This window comes from Rhinoderma darwinii, chromosome 3, assembly GCF_050947455.1.
Source record: "Rhinoderma darwinii isolate aRhiDar2 chromosome 3, aRhiDar2.hap1, whole genome shotgun sequence".
NCBI classification, from domain to species: domain Eukaryota; kingdom Metazoa; phylum Chordata; class Amphibia; order Anura; family Rhinodermatidae; genus Rhinoderma; species Rhinoderma darwinii.
Genome location: NC_134689.1, coordinates 369,618,579 through 369,636,740, shown reverse-complemented (window position 1 = coordinate 369,636,740; position 18,162 = coordinate 369,618,579). Strand labels below are relative to the sequence as shown.

Here is an 18,162-nt window from a genome sequence, read left to right as displayed (position 1 = left end):
CTCGGATCACATCCAAGTGACAGCCGTGTTTTACACGGCCCCTTAGACATCTATAGGAGCTGTGTGGCCAGGAGAACGGCCCAAAATAGGGTATGTTCCATTTTTTTGACAACCCGGTTTACCGAGCCGTTAAAAAATCGGCCGTGTGAATAGCCCCATTTGGGGTCTATTGTTCCTAATGTGGCCGTGCGATGGCCATTCAAAAAACGTCCATCACACGGCCGAGAATCCCGGTCATGTGAATAGGGCCTTAGGCTGAGTTCACACGGGGCAGATACGCTGCGTAAAAGCACGCAGAAAAACTGCCCTGTGCGCCACAGGGAATTCTGGGGGAAAAAACGCACCAAACTGTGGCGCAGCTTTTCGTCCGGAATGTCCGCTGTGGAAAACTGCGGCATTTAGCCGGCCTGGAGGAAGAAACACAGACTCCTGGGTATTTTTTTTTTTTCCTGAGTTGCGTTTGTTGCGGCGGAATCGTTGTGAACCCGCCGCTAAACCCGCAACAACTGCTATCTTTTGCGGGTTTTATTTTCCCATTGAATTCAATTGTGAAAACCTGCAACAAATAAGCAGCGTTTATGCAAATACAATTGACATGCTGCGGAATAAAATTCCACACCGCAGGTCAATTTCGGAGCGTTTTTCCGCTCAGTATTTACACAGCGTGTTGATCAGCTTTGTTTTATCTCATCCACTTTGCTGCTACTGTATTTGCTGCGGATTTTCCGAAACAAATTCCGTTGTGGAAATTCTGCAGTATTTATGCAATGTCTGAACTGACCCTTACATGTACATATATCTGCGATTGAAATTAATGTTTGTTTTTTTATAAGATTTACTTTTATAAGCTTTGTAGTTAAGGTGACTATACACATGGCCGACCATCTAACGTGTATTTGGACTTCTCAACTCTGCTCCCATGGCAGATGTCGGGGGAGAGGAAGATCGGGCAGTCAGATTTTAACATGCCTAATCCTTTCGTTATTAGGGGAGGTAAGTCGCCGTCAGAGGAGTCTGGCAACGGCTTACTCCCCTCGCCCCATTCAAGATACATACATGCTCTGCTGAACGAGCGTTCGGTCGACGGCTATGTTATGTGTATGGCCAGCTTAAGGGATAAAGGTGGAGTGATCCCCTAGGCTATTTTCCTTGGGGTAGTCAGATAGAACCAATATTAGTTCCCTGAATTCCATAGCAGATGAGATATTTTGCTATGGTTTGATTTTCCCATAGAATATTGAATAATACTGCGATATTACGAGAATAGGGATAATGATTAGCTATCAGAAAAAAATAAAAATAATGTACGTACCCATGGAACAAATTTACATTTGTCGGAAATAATGGTCTTGTCACCACAGGCACACCAAAAATTAATGCAAGAGACAATTATTGGCTTCATTGACAGATTTTTTTTCTTTCCGTCTACAGCATAAAGGCACACTATAATATTCCATCAACTGCTGATTGGTTGGGGTCCGACCAGTGGGACCCCCCACGATCACTAGCGTGAAGGGGCCATGATGATCTGTAGACCACTTTACCATTTTGTCTGCTTAGCATTGCCCCCCACAAGGTGCTGCAGAGAGAACAGCAAAACAGCCCCAATCAGGAGAAACAAGCTGAGTTGCAGTACCTGCATATTGCCATTGTCGTGAGTGGTGCTGTTCATAAAAAAAATTATTCTAGTGATCGTGGGGGTCCCATTACTTGCTTAGGTGGGAAAATGCTTTTAAAGGCTGGCTATGGTCCATAGAGGTTAGTCAGCTGCATCCTGGACAATGGTTGTGTGGACAGTCGCTCTTTGGGGGAGATTTACTACTACAATTTCACCAGCTTTTACAATGCAATTTTGTTTCTGAAAGCCCCAACACTTTTACTGATCAAGTAACAGGTGACCTTTGTGTTGGTATGAGTTGGCATGACTTTCAACTTGCACCATGTTTCTGTTTATAAAACTGGGGTACAACTTCTTATGGTTTAGTCACCCACACCATAGATCCCAACATGCGGACACCTCCTTAGGGGAAAAGAAACACACCACCCTGCAAATTGTGACTGGCGTACCTTGGATTGGTCTGCCAATCTTAGGCTTTGTTCACACTGGATCCTGTAAAACTGGGGGATATGACAGATCTATTTTTTTTTTTACCAGACAGAAATGCGCTTCTGGTTAAAGCTATTTTGCCCGTCTGGGGCAATAGAACACAACCATGACGCCAATGTGAACAGAAACCCATTGAGCTGTACTATGAACTGAAATTGAAGGTACCAAACGTATATGACTGCGGCCAGCATTGACATCCCCCTCCCATCATAAGTATATATTTTTTTAAATTTATTTGTCATTGTCTGGGATGCCGAAGAACAGCTGATACTGTGCGAGACTGGCAGAAAAAAATGCTACCTGTCCAATCCATTCTTCACCAGGTTTCTGTCAGGGGTTCCCCTTGGAACACTAATTTGCGTAAAAACTTTCATCCAAGGGCTTATTTAGACGAACGTGTAATACGTCCATGCAACGCGCGTGATTTTCATGTGCCTCGCACGGACCTATGTAAGTCAATGGGGCCATTCAGCCATTCCGTGTTTTTCACGCAGTGTGTGTCCGCTGCGTGAAACTCACTGCATGTCCTATACTTTAGCGTTTTTTGCGGATCATGCACTCATTGAAGTGAATGGGTGCGTGAAACTCACGCGCAGCACACGGACGCACTTCCGTGTGCTGCGCGTGATTCGGGCAATAGTTGTTCAAGAAATGAAGGGAAAAATAAAACCACCTCCTTCATTTCATTTTCTAAACATCAAAACCGCGTGTCATAAGGATGACATATGCGTGAAAATCACGCTGCCACGCACCAAACACTTAGGCCCCATGCACACGACCGTGCCCGCAATCACGGCCCGCGATTGCGGGCACGGCCGGCCGCTGACTGACAGCCGCATTTTCGGGCCGTGCTCCCATACAAAGTATGGGAGCACGGCCCGCAAAATGCGAAAGAACGGACATGTGCCATAATTCCCGGAACATTTCCACGGCACTGACAACCTTCCGTAGTGCTACGGAAAGGTGTCAGTGTTCAATGAAAGTGAATGGCTCCGTTTTTGCGGACCGCAATTGCGGTCCGCAAAAACGGAGGTTTTTTGCTGTCGTGTGCATGGGGCCTTATGACACACAGAACTGCAACGCGCAAAAAACACAGTGTTTTTTGCCAGCACAAAATGCACACGTTTGTGTAAATAAGGCCTAAGGTCTATGATTAGATTTAGGCCTCCTGCACACGGACGAAAAAGCTGCAGAATTTCCATGCGGAAATTCCACTGCGAATTACAGTATCAGCAAAGTGGATGAGATTTGACCAAACCTCATCCAATACACTACGGAAAAAAATTCCATAGCATTTCGCAGCACGTCAATTTATTTTGCGTCAACGCTGCAGAATTTCCACACCGATATTCCGGATGGAAATTCCACAGCTTTTCCTTCGCGTGCGCTGGGGAGCCTAAGGTTATATTCACATGCTGCAGATTTTTGTGAATTGTTTTTCTTCTGCAGCATGGATTTCTGCAAGTCTTAGGGTATGTTCACACGACAGCGTCCGTAACGGCTGAAATTACGGGGATGTTTCCGCCTGAAAACATCCCCGTAATTTCAGCCGTAACGGCATGTGCAGGCGCTTGAACGCCGCGTCCAGTACGGACGTAATTGGCGCTGCTATTCATTGGAGTCAATGAATAACGGCTCCAATTACGGCCAAAGAAGTGACAGGTCACTTCTTTGACGCGGGCGTCTATTTACGCGCCGTCATTTGACAGCGGCGCGTAAATTTACGCCTCGTGTTAACAGACAAACGTCTGCCCATTGCTTTCAATGGGCAGATGTTTGTCAACGCTATTGAGGCGCTATTTTCGGACCTAATTCGGGGCAAAAACGCCCGAATTACGTCCGTAATTAGTGCGTGTGAACATACCCTTAGAAATTTCTGCAACAAATCTGCCGAATGTGAATACAACCTTACTGACATTTGAACGCATTCGGTATATGTGTAGTCAACTATCTACAATACATCACCGGCTAAAATCTTCTCTGTAGCTGGAGTCTTCTAGGAATACAAAAGAACGAGAACATTGTATATTCCTCTAAGGGCCGGATAAACATTTCTAATACAATAGAAATTATTGATGGGCTCTCCTATTAACACACCATTGCAGCTCTGCATTATCTTGCTGGGCACATTCTGTGAATTGCCGAAAGTTTACATATAACAACTAGGAAGAATTTGTAATGGCAGTAAGGGGGTTAAAAAAAAACTGTGCAACCCCCCCTTTGCCCTCCCACTCAAGAGGCAGAAGGGTTAATGTTGGCCCCATTCCCTCAATTGTCCATTGAGCAGTTCTTTTTAAATAAGTGTCAGTTTGCATGTGCAGACTCCTCCCCTGTATTCTGGCTGGAGATCCTGCTCTTGTAGGTCCTCATTATAGTTTACCCAGAGAAAGAAGCAGGATCTCGACTAGATCCTACAGGCTGGGGGGTATGTAGTGCCCCCTCCCATCTACTAAAAGCCAAAGACACAGGAGACCCTGATAAGAAGACTGGAGCTGGCTGGGAGGAAGCTGGAAATCTGGGCACTTCTTCTCCTGGAGCTGTGATTTGCTTTTTTTTTTTTTTTTTCCTTTTTGCTTTTTTTTTTTCTTTTTGTTGTTTATGCAACTTTCAAGGAACTTCACAGTCCCCCTGGATTGTAGAGGGAGGCGGCGGAGCACAGAAGGGGGTTCTTAGCCTTATTTTAGGGGCTCAACTTGTTGCTAGGGCTGAGGAGTTTTAGGTTTCGGGGGTCTGGATTGCTGATTTTCGGACTAAGTCTTTTGTTTGCAATGCTGAGCAGATTGTAACATACAAAGACATTCTGTTAGGGAAAGAAAACATCTCATTCCTTAGGAGGCTGCAGGAAGTTTGCTCTGAGAAGGAGGGGGGAGGCTAGCTGTGCATTGTAGTGGGGGGGAGGGAGGCTGTGCAGTGTAATGGGGGGAGAGGCTACTTGTGCACTGGGGTGGGGGGGCTGAGACCCTGATTGTGCAGTACATTTAGTGGGGGGCTTGTGTGATTTGTGCGGGGGGCCTGGTTAGTAATATCTGGTGCGGCTAGAAAGTTTCTCTGCAAAGTTTGTGCCCCCCCTGATTATGTTTTATAGGAATCTTGTGCATTAGGGAAAAGTTAGCTAGTTCTCCATTGGGAAGGGGCTCGGGGTTATTAGGCTTTTACGGGTCTACTGCGCTAGTGGGGGTATAACCGTCATGCCTCAATTAAACAGCGGTGGGGGGGATGAGTTGGGGGCCAACGATGAGCTTATCCGGTTTAAGGATGAGGGGGAGCAAGAGGAAAAAAGTCCCGGGGAGGGTTCTGCCGAGGGGGACCTGGCAGACGTCAAGTCTTCGCTAGTAAACGAATCGGAGAATCACAGCAGCGACTCAGACTCTGAGGTAAGAATCGCAGTATCGTATGTGTACGGTGGCTATCGACTCTCCGATGTAATCACGATTGGACGGCTTTTAGATCGAGAACTTAATTTCCTTACGGTTGAATGTTTGCGTTGCATTCCGTCATAGTTGTAGCGTTAACCGGTAAATAATATAGTAGCATGTCCGATAAAAGGTTTTGTTACTATAGACTTGATTGTTGGTACGACCTCTAGTGATCGGTGGTATTGGCCTGAATGTATGGCTTTTTAGATCGGTTTGGTTACTTAGCTTTATATGGACTTTGAGTTTTTTGTTTTTATGTTGCATCAGTTTCCTGCATCTGCTTTATATCACTTTTATGATTGTTTTATTTTCCCCCATCAGTTGGAAAATGCTACTTCTCTCGTCATATAAGTGCAGATTATTGTAGAAGAGGTAGTGAATAGCCACATTGGCCAAATTAACTCTACATGATCTTATTGTGAGCTGTTCCATATGTTTCCAGTATACAAATTGCTAGGAGCCCATGCCCTGATGAACTCTTGCCAGCATGTTATCTCATCAGAACAAATGTCTCACTCCCATTACACAAAACTCCGCTTCATCTTCCCTCCCTGAAATAAACATGGAGCAGGGTGTCCATCTATGCTTGATAAAAACTAAACAATCCCTTCAATCGTTTCCAGGTCGAGAGACGCCCCCCTCCGAGAGAGAGTTTTGAGAAACACCGGGATTACCTGTCTGAAGGTGAGTCACCTCAATCCCCCCCCCCCCTCGGACGCCCAACGAACATATTTGTGATGGATAATATGCACCTTCAAATAAAATATATGTGTGTTTTAATCGACCAATAGATGTATTTAACAATTTACAATTTTTAATATGTAATATTTTTTAAAATATCCATTTTCTTCATATAACAAATAATGGTTACATTCTGTCCCCTCCCCAATAGAACAGTTGTGTGGTATATATTTGGAGATACATGGCTTTGGCAAGACAAAAACTTGTTCATTTTTGTAAACACAATTTTCGTTCTAGAGACCTTTAGGGTACGTTTACATGCAGCAGATGTGTTGCAGAAATTTCTGTGACTCTCCCATACATCTGAATGGTACCTGTAGAAACCCATGCACATGTAGAAACAACCCCATTCAGTTGTGTGGGACAGATTTGCAACAAATCTGCTGCATGTGAACATGCCCTTAACGTAGTCCTGATTTCTTAGGCCGAGATTAAATGCATGTGTTATATCTATAGTATTTCTACTAAACATAGGTCAGCTGTATAGTGCAATAGATTTTGCCTGCTGCAATACCTGCTACCCCCTGTTATCTTCTATATCTGTATGTGATGTCAGATTTCTGTTGCTCTGGGATTCCGATGACTTAATTTCATACATGAAATTTTTATTTTCTTCGGGTACTATAACTAACTAAGTTATCTTAATCCCTTTCCGACCTCCACACGTAAATGTACTGGCTAATGGCACAGTCCGTGTGCCAGAAGCACTTTGATTTACGCGCTGTCTTTGATGGTACTGCTTTCTCCTGCCATTGGCTGGATTGGGCTGTCACACAGGCAGCCCCATCCTGTACTGTGACAGGGAACTGAAATAATCAGTTCCCCGTCACTAAATACCGCTAAACACAGCCGCTTCTGCATTCGGGTGTTTGCTAGGGAACCCCATGATGTCACAGGGATCCCCTGTGAAAATGGGGGCTCGGAGGCATGCAGAGAAGAAGCAAAGTGTTCTCTGTATACAGATCACTGGTAACAGTAATTTTGTTTAGGGGGACTGCAGGGAGCATGGTAATTGTGTTTCCTGCTAAACTGTGCCCCCATAGTAAAAATTTAATAAATATAGTAAAATGGCTAATAATTGTAATAAATACAAGGAGAGAAAATGGGGGGGGGGGGGGGGAATAAAGTCTAAATAAATGGGTCCCCCCTTTTCCAAATAAGTTCACATTTCTCCAAACCCACATACGCCGATTTTGGTCATCCTGCATGACACATGCATTTTGTATTGGCATCAGGTGCTCAGGCATCAATATGTACCTTGGCCTAATCATCCAATAATTACACTCTGCCACCAATTTCTGCCTGTCCTACCCTGGCACTATTTGCTTTTGTGACTTCACTTTAAAAAAACAAACAAAAAAAACATCTGTCTCTATACTAAAGTTAAGGAAGGGAGATGCACTTAAAACTAAAATAGGGTCTTTGTTCTCTGTGCTATAGTGACGTCATACGTTACACAATGTATACATATATTGGATTGCTAGGCACTGGTGAATTAGAGGATTACGTTTTGGGGTCACTGAAGAAACTCCCTTCAAACAGAACACGAAAAAATAAAGCCCTATATATCCTTAAAAAAATAAAAAACAAACATTTTTTTTGGGGGTAGACTAAACCTTTAAGGGTATGTTCACACGGCAGCGTCTGTAACGGCTGAAATTACGGGGATGTTTTCAGGAGGAAACATCCCCGTAATTTCAGCCGTAACGGCATGTGCAGGCGCTTGAACGCCGCGTCCAGTACGGACGTAATTGGCGCTGCTTTTCATTGGAGTCAATGAATAACGGCTCCAATTACGCCCAAAGAAGTGACAGGTCACTTCTTTGACGTGGGCGTCAATTTACGCGCCGTCATTTGACAGCGGCGCGTAAATATACGCCTCGTGTGAACAGACAAACGTCAGCCCATTGCTTTCAATTGGCAGATGTTTGTCAACGCTATCGAGGCGCATTTTTCGGACGTAATTCGGGGCAAAAACGCCCGAATTACGTCCGTAATTAGTGCGTGTGAACATACCCTTATACTTGCTCTGGGCATCAAGGCCCAGAAAAGGTTAACCTATATGGAAATGGCCATCCTTATGTTCTGTGCTTTCAGTCTCTCTAATAAAAGTGCAGCCATGTTGTAGGCAATTCCCCAAAAAAGAAATCCTGAAGTAAGAATGGGCATGTGCCCTCCATTTAACAAATTAAGTGCTGGATCAAAATCTCTCGACCACTCCAAAAGAAAAACAAAACTTTGGGGGAAAAAAAGGTAAGAAAACCTATTGGGGATAGATGTGTACACTGGAGGGGACTATAACATATGGCATCTTATACTTTTTATTTTTTATTTTTTATTTTTTTTTTAAAGGGTAAACCAGCCATTTAATTCTGACCTCGTAAACATCAAGCTATAAATTGTTCGAATAATTAAGTGTCCAGTTTAAACAGTCAGACCAGACCGCTCACAACGTGGGAGGCCAGAGCATACATCCATTCTTGACGTGTCCCTGTATTGCAAAAGTTCCTATATACAGTAATGCAATTTTATTTTTCGCCAACACATTTTTACTTATTTACCCCTCAGCATTCAGGAGGCAACACCAAGATGCAGCTTTCTTTAAAAGCTCACCCTATGCTGGATACCCATTCCTGATGATCCCTGACCTTGGAGGCCATTACTTGCCCAATGGTGCCCTATCGCCCAGTGCCCGCACGGTAAGCACAAATATACTTTGAATGTCTCTTGTTTACTAGAATATGGTTTTTAAACCACAAATTGTTGTTGGCATAGTATTGTGAAGGTTTTTTTTGTAAGAGCCACTTATGGGAACAAGGGTTGAATTGTTGTTCCTGTAGAAACATCCGTTTCTCTGATTTGATATACTCTTGTGTTGACCCGGTTTGTAGTTGTTGTAGTGCACAACTGACTCCAGTGTTGTGTACACTTGTGTTCTTCACTACCGTGTAGTATGAATGGTACAGGCTTCCTGTTTGTACTATGAGACAGGGGGTGCTCTTTAAATAGTGCGGTCACCTGTCACAATCTGTATTGAAGCAGTGTCCTTCTCTTCTGAATACTTCCATTTATTTATAGTTCTTCCTTACAAGGGTGTATAAAAGTGTCACGTTGTCAGTCTTGAATCCGTGGACCAATTTTTTACGGTTTTATTTTTTTTACTACCATCTTGGTAGGATATGAACCTGGAGTGGTAAGGCTTGTTAGAATGTGCCTTGCTGCCGATTGTATATGGGCTCTATTATCAATGTGTCATAACTGGCACCATATGACAACAGTTGGCTCCATCTATATAGTGCACAGAAAATGTCCAAAGCTCATTGGCTTTGGGATTGGATAGCGTCAACGTAATAAATAAAACGCACCTTTCTATGCGAACTCGGCCTTGCTAAAATAGTCCGTACTACTTGTCGTGATCTACTTTTTTATTTTATTTGAGTATTTGCCTGCTATAATGGACTGTTTAATATATAGTAGCCTGCAATCTCGTGTTACAAATCCAGCTGTAAAGTGTATCCTTGTGTGCATATTTGTTCTGTCATATCTATTGTGCGGGCTGTTTACAGACAAGGTACAGAATGTTGTGTGATTCTATAGAATTAAAATGGCACATTTCTAACTTGTAATCTGATTGTGTAACCACTAATAGGCTTGTGTGCAGGCAGCGTGGAATGCTTGTGTTTAACTTACGGGTACTTTATGGTTTGTGTTTCTGAAAGGGGCTCATGTTCCAGAGAGGAATTCTGTTAACTCCCGGCTCATGCCTATGAAGTGCACGAACTCCCATTTCCAATATTTAATTTAAAAAAATATATATATTTTTTTTAAAAGTGTATGTGTGTGTGTGTATATATATATATATATATATATATATAATTATTTTTTTTAATGAATTTAGTCTACAGAATTATTTTTTTTTTTTTTGATGCTCTACATTTAAAGCTGCGTTCGCAATAGAGCGGTTTAATACATTGTGAACAAATCGTACACATGATCATTTACGTCTATTATGGATTTTCCTTTTTAATAACTTGTAGAGATTTTTTCATTTAGGGCACACCATTTTATTTTGGTTGGAACAAACGTTTTGCTGCGTCATTCAGATCGCTACAGAATATCCATGCACGTATAGGTGTTTTTTATGAAGATAACAAAAAAACAAACCAGTTCCATGTATTGTCTGGATACGTGTAGGCATTTTCTTCCCCTCATTCGTTATCTCTACTTATGAATGGGACTGTCTTCTAAATACATACAAATATCCAGCTGCCAACCAATACGCTTGGCGCTAGTGATGATGCCACATACTCTTTGGGAATTGAAGGGTTGAACATGGTTTCCGCTTACCGTGATATCACTGTCTTTGCTGTATATAGACAATAGAACTACTTAAATGTTTCAAAGTTGAAGTTGCTCTTTAAAATACAGACAGGGCTTGAATACGGCTGTTTTACTTGGAGTTTGACTGGGGGCCTTGTGCCCACTTTGAGCCTAGCAGTGCAGGACGAGGTGTTCCTCACCCTGCACAGACCGGGCTTTGTTACTCTACTCGTGGGCCTGTGTTTGTTTTGTGCCTGAACAGTGAATTATCTCAGTGCAAAGGACCTGGTACCCCAATATGGGGGGAGGGGACAAATTTGGGTTTGTCTTGTGGTTGAAGTACTTTAAATTGATGTGGTGGGTGAAAATGGATGCTTCATTATGAAACGTGTGAATAAGCACATGGCTTATATGAGATGTAAGGATGGTAAACCGGTAGTAAAAGAAAATAAAAGTCTTGGCAGAAGGATTTTCACCTATACTGAACAATAATATAATTATTATATTTTAATCTGCCTTTTTACTTTTAATAAGAAAAAAACAACAACTTTTGGGGTATTTTACATACCTGCACGGTATTTTAGACATGACTAAATGACAAAGAGCACCTATTGAGAAAATGATTCGGGCCCGTTTTTTGTTTTTTTTATTTATTTATTTATTTTTAAATCTTTCCAAATTGGACATTAGAAATTACCTATATTTAGTGATCGGAATTGTACCTACTGTAAGGTATAAACACCGTATTTTCTCATTTAGCTTCAAACTAGAGCAGCTTTAATAAACTTGGTGCGTTGCCCATAGCAACCGATCGCATGTTTTATTAAAATATGGAAGGGGAAATCTGGTTGCTGTAGACGACCGCTCCGGTGAGGCCATTATGTGTTTGTCTTACCTGAATAAACTTTCTATCTTTGTAATACTTTATGTACACGGGTAGTTGAGGTTTATGTGGTGTTGAAATGACACTTTATTGTTGTTCCTCTGATAGTTCTGACGTTTGGTTACGACACGGTTATCATAGGCCCGCATGGCATCCAAGTTTGTTCTATCGACACTCAACTACCAAAGTTCTCATCCGCAATCAAATTTTCTGCATGTTCGTCCATTTACGATTTGAATGATTTACAGTGGTTAGGGGACAATGGAGCTGTTGGTGGGATTATCGGACCCTCTGCTTTTGTCTGGGTTTTTTTTTTTCTTTATTATTCAGAATGCCCCTTCAGCTACCCCTGAGTGCTGTTAATGAGTTGGCATTGTGCGCTCTGTTTTGGGAGGTGATCAGGGTGAATTGTCTGGTTGCAAATTAAATTCCTCTACAGACAGGAATGATGCATTCCCCTCCCTGTGTGCATTGCAAATTGCCTCGCCCTGAGGGACAGGAGGAGGGCATATAAGTCATCTCAAATCTACCCCAAACAAGACTCCTTTACAACACATGGCTGGGAGCTAATTAAAAGCCCATACCTGTCTCAATTAACTAAAATGTGTCCCACATCAGCAGGGGAGGGCAAGTAACTTCTGTCATTGTTATAGGGAACTTGACAATGTAACAACGGTTCGTCCCATACGCGGATATGTTGCATGCGGTGTTATAGTTATGCAGGGGCACAGGCTGGGGGTATACAATGACTTTTGCCATGTGATGGGCTGCAGCCACAGGATCGCAGACTAAAATGCATTTAGGCTAATTTTGATTTAATGAATAAAATAAAAATATACAGTATTCCTGTCATAAAGGGAGCGAACTTATTCAACTTTTTTTTTAGCGGCATAAGGGACAACCCACAGCAGAGGCGCATTGTCTTGCCCACAAGGCGGCATTGCCTTATCTAGCGTATACATTAAATTTGCTGTGTACAACAAGTCTGAAACCTGTAGGCCTACTTTTTTCAGGCTTATTTCAGAGCGCAAAACGATAGTATTATGCTCCGAAATACGCTGAAAAAATGCCTGCAAACCGCTTAGTAGTTTTGAATGGTTAAAAGCTGTAGTGCACACGAGGTGTAATCTTACACGGCTGCTTCAAAAAACGGGGCGTAAAATTACGCCTCGTTTAAAAAAAAAAAAAAAAGCGCACATCACTTCTTGAGGTGTTTTTGAGGAAGATTTTGACCATTTCCTATAGACCATGCCAAAAACGCTTTGAGGAAAGACTCCAAAAATGTATGGCAAATCTGCTTCAAAAGCCTAGTTTTTAGAGGCTATTTTCTCTAACATACCATAAATCAAGTCGGTTTTGTTTGTTTTTTTGACAATATAATCCACCTACAAGACATCAATCTTTTTGAACGCACTTCCAAATCTCAAGCCATACATATAAGAACACATAATCGAGTAAGGCCTCATGCACACGACCGTAGCCATGTGTAAGGCCGTGATTTCCGGGTTGGCAAGACTTGCCCGTTCTTTCTGCGGTCCGGGGCCATGCACGGACTGTGAAAACCACGGTTGTGTACATGGCCCCATAGGAATGAATGGGGCCGCAATTCTCCCATGGATTTTCGGGGGAATTGCGGCCGCAAAAGCATGTTCGTGTGCATGTTCACACGCAGGCGTTATACGCCTCAAATTACGCCTGAAAAAACGCCCCTGATACGCCTACAAACCTCTGCCCATTGCTTTCATTGGGAATTACGATGTTCTGTTCCCACGAGCCTTTTATTTTACGCGTTGCTGTCAAAATACGGCGCGTAAAATGACGGCTCGTCAAAAGAAGTGCAGGACACTTCTTGGAATGTTTTTGGAGGTGTTTTTCCTGAAGATCAGGAGCTGTGTTCGCCTGAAAACTGCTCCGTATTTTCAGACGTTTCTGGTCACTGCATGTGAACAAACCCGAAGGGTCCACACCAGGTTTACAGGAGACATGTAAAAACTCTGTATATCTAGTAAGGGACATGAAATGGGGAAATATTTCATAATGCTGTGTAACCAGAACAATGTCACATTGGGAAAAACAAATTTCATTATTATATGAATTGGTGCATGGGTTACTGTAACTAAAGAGGAAAATAGTTTACTGTATCCTGTTCCTTTTGGTATAACACACTGGTTTGGCTTTAGGGCCCATGAGACCGGCTGGGTAACGTGCCAGTTGACATGGTGGATGGGTGGATTATGCGTTTTTTGTTTTTTTTTTGGTTTGTCATTAAAAATGGCCTACTCCTACTATTTTAGTTGAGGCAGAACTTTGGAGTGGGCCAAGTGCTAGGCAGTTAGATCACAACTCGAAGGGGTATGATGCAGCAGAATGTAGGTTGTACTGGTGCAGTAAGGGTTAACACTTCTGCTATAGCCTTTCCAAATTTCTCTTTAAGGAGAGATCACAATTCCTGTGTACATGTAAAATAACTTTGTTGAACGCCTAAAGTAGAGCTGGATTTACTTCCCTGGAACATGGTGCCAAGTCATACCCCAACCCTCACTCTGGTTACATTCTCACCCTTACAATTGTAAAAGCCCTGCCATTTTCCTCACCTCCTGCTCTGATAGCAGCTGTCCTCTGTCTCTCGCCATGTGTTCCGTTTCTTCCTTTCATGAGGAGTGAGCTCTAACAAGCAGTCCTGGGGTATGTGCCCTTCTCGTATAGAGCGCTGCTGTTGTATAGACGGACTGTTTTGAGGCCTCTACTGCAATGCTCTTTCAGCATATCTAAATGGAGGATAGGGGACATTAGCAAAACTACTTTTCTGTAACCTTAAAGTTTTTCAAAAATGTTAAAGCCCCCGAATGCTTCAGCTGTATACATGATAAGCCCAACTAAAGGAAAAAAAAAATCACTGATAAGTAGAACTCATTAGTGGTTGTCACCATAAAGACACGGGTGGCAAGTTGATGGGATGAGACACCAATGTCTTATCGGCAAGGATCTAACCGATGTGACCTCCTCCGATTCTACATTGATATGCCACCAATGCTGGAACATCCCCATTTAAGTTGTCCCTTCTCTCGAGAGTGGGTGACTACAAGTATGGCCTCCATGGTAAATCTGCCAAGTTTTGGATCCATTAATGTTCTCCAAAGCTGGACTGATCTCCTGCTCATGACACTAGAAAAGCTGCTCGACCATTGCGACCATATTGTCTATCGAACAGCTTTCCCAGATGCCGTATAACTTGGACATTTATTGACTATTCAAGTCAACTGTAGGGCTTTGTATGATTTTAGGGACTAATACTATTTAATTATATGTTATGATGATAGTGTGGCACGTTTTTGGACTGGTTCTCTTATTTATTAAGTACGGTTTTAAAGTAAGGTTTATTCCTACATTAAATATGTAAATGATCGGAGGACCATGTTGTATTACTCAGTACTGTTCTATTTTCATAGAGCGCAGTATGTGTGTTGTGGGTTGCCCTGTATGTTTTTTTTTTTGTTTTTTTTTTTCTTTATCTGGCTCTTCCTTCCCAGAGCCTAGTTTCCTTCCCGCTTTCCTTCCTAAAAGTAATTTTTCTACGTGTGTGGGTCCAGTTGACACTCAATGTATAAACAGAAATGTAAACTCTGTTTGTGCGGCCTGTGGTACACAACATTGTATTGTGGCATATCCCTTTTGTCTATTTTTTTTCAGTTCTGGTTGGGCTAAGTAGTATGGGATCTGTCTCCAGAAATTTGTTTTTATTCCAAGTGGTTAGTTCTTGGGCCCACCCCTTCCATAAAGTCTATATGTGGCGTCTCTTATCTCCGTTTAATTTCCTGCGTGCGTGTCCTGGGCACAGGTCTCCATGTTGCTACAGAAATAACATCTCTACTAATTGGGAGATGGGGGGGCGGGGTAAACGCAGACCTCCTGTTCTGAGATTAACAATAGGTGTTAAGTGAATGAGAGCAGGGGGTGGCTGAGTATACAGGGTCTAAATTTACTCAAACGGCACCTTTTGTTACCTACGACTCACAAATCTGAGCAGGGATTTGGAGAGGTTGCACCTGTTTTCCATTTATGACCACTATATGTGCTGGCGTGTATGTAATTTTACTATTTATTTAAAAAAAAAAAAATTTCCTACACTCCCATATGGCAAATCTGCCTATCTGTGCAATGATCCAGGATAGATTAATTGCATAACTATGCAGATTTACTGTTCAATTGCCTGGGAAAGCTGTGAGACAGCCCCTGTGGGTGGCCATATTGATAGTTACCTAGCTTTCCCAGAAACAGGCGAAAAATCTTTTTTTACAACTTGACAAGAGGATTTATATTTACTGGTGCCTTTTTTAATTTTTTTTATTTTTTTTAAATATTTTAGGGGAAATGCTCTTTAAATTGTGTGTGGAGGGCAGATGGAACTTATTATCCTCTCCTCCATGTTTCCTTGTACTGTACAAAGAATGCATTGTGGTTACATGCTTCTCTTCCAGCCATAGTTGTACTTTTACCTTTAAAGGAATTAATGACTCAGACAATATTTGGGATCTTATGGTGGTGCCAGTATTTTGGTGCATTTTATTTTAGTTTTTTTCCATATAATTACGGTAACTAGAAGTAATTCTACAAGAGTCTGACGTTACAGTTTTCAACTTTTCCTCAGATTGTCCATAGGTTGCCTTCATATGGCTTCCCTGGGCGCTCGACACGTCCGTTTCAGGAGGACCATCTGTAAACTTTGGTTTTACGATTGATTGAGGTCATTCATTGTTGGTCAAGAGAGGCAAACTCAACTCCAATTCCATAGTTCATAATGTTTGTTCCAATCCAGTTCAAAGCTCGACAGTTGGATAATAAACTTTTTGGATCTTAGGCTTGTATCGTCATTGGGCTTCTTGTTTGCGGTCTCGAAACTATTGGTTCAGGACAGGAAAGGTGAACCGTTTGGTTGACTGACCACCAGCATTTTGAATGTTTCTTCTAAAGATATGAGGGCTAACTTGAACAATATTGGCACGGTGGCACCCTGGGCATCACCTAGTCAAGCTGCTTAACAAAAGACACATTGATGAAATATCAGCGAACCTAAAATAGTTTCTTGATACACTCAAAACTAATGCTGAATTATCCTCTGCGCACTTCTTGGCAGATGGGAAAAACTCTAGTGGTCAGTCTAGTTCGAAGTCTTCCTGATGGGCTGGCACTAGTATAACTTGTGAAGTGGCCAAAATAATGTAACAATTAAATGATTTTTAATAGAATCTCCCCAGTCCAAGCTGAAAGCGTAACAAACAAGCATTGTCTAATTGAGCTACTACATGGCCAGGGTTTGTAATAATGAACTGTAGGAAATTGAGATCCTCAATTTAATATTCGAACAAAAAAATGTATATCCTTTTTATAAGTAGTTTCCCCTGGGCAGGATGTCCTATTGTAATCTAAAATGACAGTTTTATTCGAGTGAATACCTTCGGGGCTTTTCATTCGGTGCACACCTGTTTGGAGATCATTTTACTTTCTTAACTGTTTAATTTTTATTTATTTTTATTTTTTCTCCTTCACTCTCCAATGGTACTCAGCTATTTTTGTCCCTGTATACTTGTATTACACATAGTCTAAACTTGTTGTTTTTCTCCGTCCATATACAAAGTGATTGGCTCCGGAGACTAAACTAGCGTTCCACTAACTGTGGAATCGTCACTTAATAGTAATCGGTCCAAAACAGGAACATTAACCCTGAAGCATGCTGGGACTTCTAGTTGATGGCCACCCCACCACACAATAAGCTGACCTAACATTGTCCAGAATGACTTGCCAGATAATCTAATCATTGATTGCATCCTAAATGACACTTAATTCCACCCTTGAGACCTGCTGTAATTTGGACTGTTGTCAGAAAACTTGCCTTGTGCAAACATTTCAGAATAAATAGATCTTAGCAAGTACGGTATGTGTATTTTGCACATCGGTAAATGAAGTCTTTGTGTTATATTCAATTAACGCTTAACTAATAAATAGTTTTAGTGTTTTTTTTCTTGCTATTACAGACTAGAATGGCTTTATTTTCTGTATATTAAAGGGGCTTTCTGGTACATACAAGTTAAGCATAAATATAATCCCATGGATGTGCAAAATATTTGGGAGTGTATGTATACAATTAATGGTTTCCGGTTAGCATTTGGAGCATCTCATGGTCTTGTATTGATTATTTATATAGCATCTGGAGAATCCCTTTAACAATGCTGCTCTCTTTGGAATATGGGAACACGGGGTGTTGGGGTAAAATACTGTACATTTTAGGGTCTGGTTATACCACTATAGAGTGAATTTGACTTTTTCGGCGGTCGCGCAATGAGCACTTTGGCATAAGCTAAAATAAAGTTAGGCCAGGGTTACACGGCAACTTTGGATGCAAAACAGGTCGCATGACCAAAGGGCGATGTGCCGCCCTGTCTGCATCTCGGGTAATGAGTCCATATGGCCGCACTGCGACCCACAAGTTGACGTGAACGCGACACGACAGACTCACAAATTTAGCAGGTTCAGGCTTTTTTACGACTTCCGCGTTATGGCAACCCGCAGGTCTAACTTTCATTGCCGATGATACGGGCAGGGCAACACAACAATCTTTGTTGCACCAAAGTCACGTGTAGCCTGAGCCTAATTGTACTTGTCTAGGTACATTGGCTACTAGGATATTTCGAGTCTTC

At 42.0% G+C, this 18,162-nt stretch overlaps 1 protein-coding gene across 2 annotated transcripts in view; it reads left to right on the top strand.

Annotated features, from left to right (window-relative positions):
- The first annotated feature begins 5,082 nt into the window (after positions 1–5,082).
- Positions 5,083–18,162, top strand: part of TCF7L1 (transcription factor 7 like 1) — a 40,082-nt gene continuing 27,002 nt past the window's right edge. For both annotated transcript variants that reach the window (XM_075858675.1, XM_075858674.1), the window contains exons 1-3: positions 5,083–5,481; positions 6,147–6,207; positions 8,833–8,963. In XM_075858675.1, coding sequence (XP_075714790.1) covers positions 5,296–5,481; positions 6,147–6,207; positions 8,833–8,963 — 378 coding nt within the window. In that variant the 5' untranslated portion in view covers positions 5,083–5,295. The remainder of the gene's footprint in view (positions 5,482–6,146; positions 6,208–8,832; positions 8,964–18,162) is intronic.